Source organism: Aedes albopictus, chromosome 2, assembly GCF_035046485.1.
Source record: "Aedes albopictus strain Foshan chromosome 2, AalbF5, whole genome shotgun sequence".
NCBI classification, from domain to species: domain Eukaryota; kingdom Metazoa; phylum Arthropoda; class Insecta; order Diptera; family Culicidae; genus Aedes; species Aedes albopictus.
In genome coordinates this window covers 511,336,231-511,343,283 of record NC_085137.1, presented here as the reverse complement: position 1 = coordinate 511,343,283, position 7,053 = coordinate 511,336,231, and the positions used below count along the sequence as shown (strand labels likewise).

General features: G+C 38.6%; 1 protein-coding gene across 3 annotated transcripts in view; it reads left to right on the top strand.

Moving 5' to 3' along the window:
* Positions 1 to 7,053, top strand: part of LOC109404750 (transcription initiation factor TFIID subunit 4) — a 47,752-nt gene that overhangs the window by 19,928 nt on the left and 20,771 nt on the right. For 2 of the 3 annotated variants that reach the window (XM_029870281.2, XM_062854529.1), the window contains 4 exons: positions 438 to 692; positions 4,453 to 4,992; positions 5,076 to 5,189; positions 6,709 to 7,044. In XM_029870281.2, the coding sequence (XP_029726141.1) occupies positions 438 to 692; positions 4,453 to 4,992; positions 5,076 to 5,189; positions 6,709 to 7,044 (1,245 nt within the window). The remainder of the gene's footprint in view (positions 1 to 437; positions 693 to 4,452; positions 4,993 to 5,075; positions 5,190 to 6,708; positions 7,045 to 7,053) is intronic. The other variant, XM_029870282.2, reaches the window with a different exon arrangement.

Genomic DNA, 7,053 nt, shown 5'->3' with positions numbered 1-7,053 from the left:
TGTAAGCATCTTTCCTTATTCTCTATTCTACTTTTTTCATTTGTTTCGTTTATCATTTTTGTTTGTTTTTATTTTATTTTTTAAGTTTTCACATTTCCTATTGTTTCGAGTTGGATTTTGAGTTCTTTTGTTTTGTTTTCATACCATTCAGCACTTTCATCAACATTGATTAATTAATCTGCCCCTCCCAAAGGAATGGAATCTTAAATTAAATCGGTATTAATCCCTTGCTGTTGATATGCGGCATTATTGCTAGTGTAATTGTGTTTTGGACGAAGTTTCTCACTGCATTAATTAATCAATTAACCAAATTAATCATTAACATTTCCGATTTCTGTTATTTCAATGTTTGATGTTGTTAAAAAGTCGCCCGATATGATTTGCTAATCGTTTTCTTTTTATATTTCCCGCACACCCTTCTCTCGGACTCCCGGCAGATCACCCTAAGTGCTATTCCAGGACAGCAGGGTTCGACGCTGCTGCTGAAAAATGAGCAGGGCCAATTCCAGCTGCTACGGATCGGACCGGCACCGACCGGTGCACAGATTACGCCCGCCAATATCACCGCGACGACGGGAACCAATCAGACGATACGGTTGCAAACTGTACCAGCTGTAAGTAGGTTTACCGGTCCTCCATTAGCCCTCCGCAAGACCATTGTCACCACGCAACAGGTGAAACAGAAGCAAAATGTAATTACCAAACTCTTCCATCGTTGGTTGGCCTGTTTCAGAATATATTCTACCTTTACTATTTGTTGGTTTTCCATGAGTTAGATGGTCGGTGTTCTGCTGAAATGCTTCAAGCTTAAGATACGAAGAAATATAAACATTCGTTTCTGTTTTATAAGGTGTCGTGATGCATCACTAAGCTTTCAAACGAATCATTGACTTCTTGCTTTTCAATGATTGTTTGCCTCGCGTTTTTGAAGTGATAAAATACTGTCAATTCTGCAGCGAAAGTATCATCGCAATCACTGCGAGTGAGCAAATGGATGATACTTTTTCATACGCATATTCGCTTTGAAGGCAGAGAATTATCACTTTTAAAAATTCGAGCCGATGCTGATGATGCCGTAAAAAGCCATATAATTATTGAATAATTTGGACATACGTAATGGCATACGTTCTTTTGATAAAACTTAAAAGATTTCTTCAGTATTAATTTTAAATAAAGGTAATAGGGTAGGACGGGGCAAGATGGCCACCCGGGGCAAGATGAGCACCCCTCCGTTTTGCTACTTTTATGATGAATTTGGCCCAAACAACTTCATAATCCGTTAGAATAATGTTCATCCTGTTTGTAAACCTGATAAAAGGTACTTCATAATGAACGAATTAAAAAATATCGTCAAATTAGTAAATAGCATGGATTTTCAGCATTTTCCTATAAGAAATCATCAGAATAAAATAAGGTTTTTATGTCAGAATCAAATTTTTACCATAATTCTGGTTAGTAGCCAACATTACTAGCTTATTGCAAAGCATTTTAATTTACATTAGAAAATATTTTCTAAAAGCAGACATTAAAATTTATTCAATTTTAGTTATTTAACTATAGTGGGGCAAGATGAGCACCCATTATTCCCCATCAGGGGAATATAGAAAATATTTTGAAATTATTGTAATCCACTTAATAGTGCCGAGCATAGGTTTCCGTGACCTCTGCAACTATTTGGTTGCGTAAATTCCTAAAAATAAGCAACTTAATAATCGTTTATTGTTTTTCGAGTAATTTTGTATAAAGTATTATAAAACCGCATTTTTTTTTCAATAAATCGAAAAAAATGATAATTTTAGAACGTGATACCATAGCTATAAACAAGGTTCACTATATCAATCACTGTATGGCCAATTTATTGTTAAAATATTGGGATTTTAATGAAGTGCTGTTCTTGCCTCGTAGGGGTGCTCGTCTTGCCCCGTAGCATGTTCGAACCGACCATAAAACATCTTTTTTGTTTAGTCAAATAAATCATCCTTATTGTGAATTTTGAACCCTCCCATGTTTATGGGTGATAGAAAACATGATATAGAAAGAACTACTGAGAGGTACTTTGAAAAATTGTGTTAACTTTCAATAAACTCAACGTGATCCTTAGGGTGCTCATCTTGCCCCGCCCTACCCTATTTTTACAACATTTTCTAGAAAATTGCTGAAGCTTAGGGTAGGACGGGGCAAGATGGCCACCCGGGGCAAGATGAGCACCCCTCTGTTTTACTACTTTTATGATGAATTTTGCCCAAACAAGTTCATAATCCGTTAGATTAATGTTTATCCTGTTTGTAAACCTGATATTAGGTACTTCATAATGAACGAATTAAAAAATATCGTCAAATTAGTCAATAGCATGGATTTTTGGCATTTTCTTATAAGAAATCATCAGAATAAAATAAGGTTTTTATGTCAGAATCAAATTTTTACCATAATTCTTGTTATCAGTCAACATTACTAGCTTACTGCAAAGCATTTTAATTTATATTAGAAAATATTTTCTAAAAACTAACATTAAAATTTATTCAATTTTAGTTATTTACCTATAATAGGGCAAGATGAGCACCCCTGAGGGGAGTATTGAAAATATTTTGGATTCCACTCAATAGTGCCGAACATAGGTTTCCGTAACCTCTGCAACTATTTGGTTGCGTAAATTCCTAAAAATAAGCAACTTAATAATCGTTTATTGTTTTTCGGGTCATTCTGTATAAAGTATTATAAAACCGCATTTTTTTTCCAATAATCGAAGAAATTGATAATTTTAGAACGTGATACTATAGCTATAAACAAGGTTCACTATATCAATCACTGTTTGGCCAATTTATTGCTAAAATATTGGGATTTTAATGAAGTGCTCTTCTTGCCCCGTAGGGGTGCTCGTCTTGCCCCGTAGCATGTTCGAACTGACCATAAAACATCTTTTTTGTTTAGTCAAATAAATCATTCATATCGTAAATTTTGAACCCTTCCATGTTTATGGGTGATAGAAAACATGATATAGAAAAGAACTATTGAGAGGTACTTTAAAAAAATGTGTTAACTTGCAATAACCTCAACGTGATCCTTAGGGTGCTCATCTTGCCCCGCCCTACCCTATTTGTGATCTTTCAATGAAATTTTCCAGCATCATCAAGTGTTTTCTCAGGACACTGTATAGAAATTATGTTAGGATTTCACCGTTCAATCTCTTGACAAATTATTTCGGGGGTTTCAACAGTAGTAATTGCAATGATTGTTGTAGCAATATCTTCAAGACCTTCCCATATAGGGTAGCGAACCACTTGGGCAGCGGTCGGTATTTTGGGCACTCTTCGCTACAACCCAATTGACTTGAAATTTTGTACACGGCTAGATACTATACGTATCTCATCGCGTTCCAAAAAAAATGTGTCAATTGGTTCAGAATTGGCTGAGTTACAGTATAAAAGTGCCCAAAATAGAACCCCTGTCGAGATGGTTCCACTTCCCTGTTTTTTTCATTTTTTTTCCAAAAAATGCTGTACTTATTTTAGTTCTGGGGATATTCACCAGATATGTAGTAGTCCTATAACAAATTCCTCTATGATCTTAATTGAACAGCTCTTTGTGAAAAGCTTTTAGAAAATCAATGATGTTTGAAGATATATCAAACGATTTGTTCAGGGACACAATTCCACTGTTCTTACACAATCCCTACGAAACATTTCACTGAAATTCTTCCATTTTCTTTCCTTTCAAAGTTACTCCTTATTTTCAAACTATTTGGACAGCAATTCAACGTTGGGCTCACAATGACCAAAATTTGCTGGAGAAAGTTTGTTGGCGAAATTAGTCAAATTGCTTACTCAGCTTTAAATTTTATGATTAGGATTGCTATGGCTACTACAATTGTTGCTAAAAATATACCAAATTTTCTTAAATGATGCATTGTAGCCGAATTCCGACCACATTCTTCTATTTTCAATATTTTGATTGTTTCTTTTTACAATTTATATGGTTTTCTTGTTTCCTAGATGATTTTGTTTGTTTGAAACGTTTGACGATGCATTCATCTAAAGTTTTACGATTATATTCCAATGTTTTTATGTATTTTTTGTTTTCATAGTAATGGCTTTTATTGATGAAAGGTGATAATTGGTATTTACTTTACCTGATGTTATTAGGATTTCTCAGGAAACGTCCACTGAAATCTCAATAGATCTCTCGACAAAATTGTAAATCAAAGGAAAACGAGCATGGTTTCGTTTTCGTCGTTTTCAGTTTGCTTTCTACCCCGAGTTTCCGTTCAAGTGAAACTAGCTTCCATGTTATTGTTTCTCCTGTTGAGTTGCAGATTAGTGTCCTGATTATACTTTATTGGTTATCCGTTTGTATGATCGTTAGTAGATTTGCCATACGCATGTACCACTTGTAGCGAACAATGCATTTAACAGTTTGCAAATCGTTTTTCGTTTCGGTTGACCACTATGCCTGCAGCCCATCTCATCTGGTTCGGGTACGATAATCGTCAATTCACAATCCATCACTACCACACCAACTAGCTTCGTAACGACTCAGTCGACTCCGGTGGCCTCGGTTGCTCCTGTTCCGGCGCTGGCCGCCCAACAGCACATCACCATTTCTGCCGCAACAGCCCAGACACCCGCGTCGGCCGTGGCCACCGGTCAACCTACCGTGGTAGCAACTCAGCAACCTCAGACCGTCGTGACCACCCAGCAACCACAGCAACCTCAACAACCTGGCCAGCCTGCAACCCAGACAGTGGTAGTAACCACCACAACCGGAGGGCAAACGACTCAGCAGCGCCAATCGTTAGATAATGCCAAAGAAAAGTGCAGGAAATTTCTCACCAATCTGATCGAGCTGTCCAAACGGGAACCGAAACCGGTGGAGCAAAATGTCCGAACGCTGATCCAGGAGCTGGTGGATGCCAACGTTGAGCCGGAGGAGTTTTGCGAACGGTTAGAAAGGCTTCTAAATGCCAGTCCGCAACCGTGTCTAATTGGTTTTCTAAAGGTAGAGATCTTCGCTCGTCCGCCTGAATACATACACAATTGCTAACTGTTATCTCTTTATTGTTCTTTTCATTAATCCTACAGAAAAGTTTACCACTCTTGCGGCAATCTCTTGTTACGAAAGAGATTACGATTGAAGGCATTAATCCGCCCTCGGCAAACGTAGCCTTCTCCGGCTCGCCTCTCACGCAAATACCTGTAAGTTATCGAAGCTAACCCGTTTGAAGAAGCATTTCGTTCAGATCTCGACCAATTCGGCGATGATTTCGAACGATGCTTCCGAAAACTCTTACTAACCGTCGAACGACCAAAACTTTGAAGAACATTTTGTTTTTCTATGCCAAATAGATGGTATTTAGATTTTGACGCTTTCAATTCGTCAATTTCAAACCGATTGATTTGAGTTTTTGTATAGAGCTAGATACTGCACGTGCCCAGCTCTATACAAAAAATTAAATCAATCCGTTTCAAATTGACTTAGTTATAGCGGCAAGTGCCCAAAATAGGTACACCTGCTCAAATGGTACAAAACCCTATACCACTTTTGTCACGTCCTTGAGGTCTCAGAATTGCGATATTCAAGCAATGACGCAACTAAATAAGATTGCAAAGCATAGGTAATATTGTTCTTCAGTGTAAAGCCCAAGACATATTCAGTTGCGTATATGTATCAAGTTGTATGTTGAATGTTTGTCTTCGTCTACTAACTACGAGACTTCAACTGGTTACGGACCCCGTAGAAAGTCTTGTTCGCAGTTGCAAGACACCTTTTCACCACTAGAGTTCCAAGGAACACAAATTCTTCCACTATGTATTTCAAATTTTACCACCCAATAGCAGCTACCATCTCGTGTTTATTGTTCTTGCCTACTCCCTTTGTGGCTCGACGATAAATTCCAATGATATCGATACTGTCCGCAAAGCTCGTCCATCGTCACTGTTGCTTCTTAATCTGTTCGTTAACGCGTTAACGTTCTCCCCATTTAACAGAGTGTCGAAGTGCTCTCCTGGTAGCTACCATAGTTTTATCTGTCTGCAATTTATTTGTACGATCATTGTACGTACGTCTCAGTGAATTTCTCCTCTAAACAATGAAAAACGTTGCATTTATAGTAATCGATATTAAGTTTTCGTTGATCTTGTGATGTAATCTGTATCAACACCCGCTCGGATGGTTACTCCGCAGGAATTCGGATGTGGAAACATTTTGTGAAAATTAGGTCAAGTCTGTTTACGGTTTCTCGTGCACCAGTCTACAGTTATCAACAAGGATTTTATAAAATTCTCTGGAAAACCATTCACCAGAACTCCTGCATTCCCCAGAAAACCATTTCCCCTAAAAATGTCCAGTGACATAAAAAGGAAAAAATCTCTGGGGAATGGTCCATTCTGGAAAATAGTTTTTTGGCGAATCATTCATTCTAGGCAATGATTTTCAAGGGAATGTTTTGAAATCGTTTCTTTTGAAGAACATCATGTGTAAGCTTCAGTAGTCTGGGTCGTAGCCCTTATATCTAGGAATTGCCTACTAAAAATAACGAGAGTACCTATCGTGCTGTCATTGATCAAAGACTAGAATAAACTTGTCATGATTTGACCTTATTACACTAATATAGCATATAAGGAATTGTCGATATAAACACGAATACCGTTTTGTGTTATTCAGCAAAATCTCGCACTTCTTATCATTACCTAACGCTTCCATTCAAACTTTTAGGCCCAAATACGCCCCGTAACGCAAACCATCGTCACCCAGAACAGTATCGTCGGCCAGACGCAGATCCGTATGCTAACGACCCAGTCGGGCGCCACGACCGTACCCCGGATAGGACAGACGACGATACGACCGGCGGCACCGGTACGGATACAAGGACCCCTCCACCAACAACCCCAACATGCGGTCACCACCGTCACCACTCCCAGTGGGCCCCGGCAAATCACCGCCCAGCAGATACGACCAAATGCCACGGCGACCGTGGGCCATACCACCATCGTGCAAACGAGCCATCAGCTGCCTCAGACGATCTCAACGACACCCCCGGCGCTACTTCCGGTAAGTTTC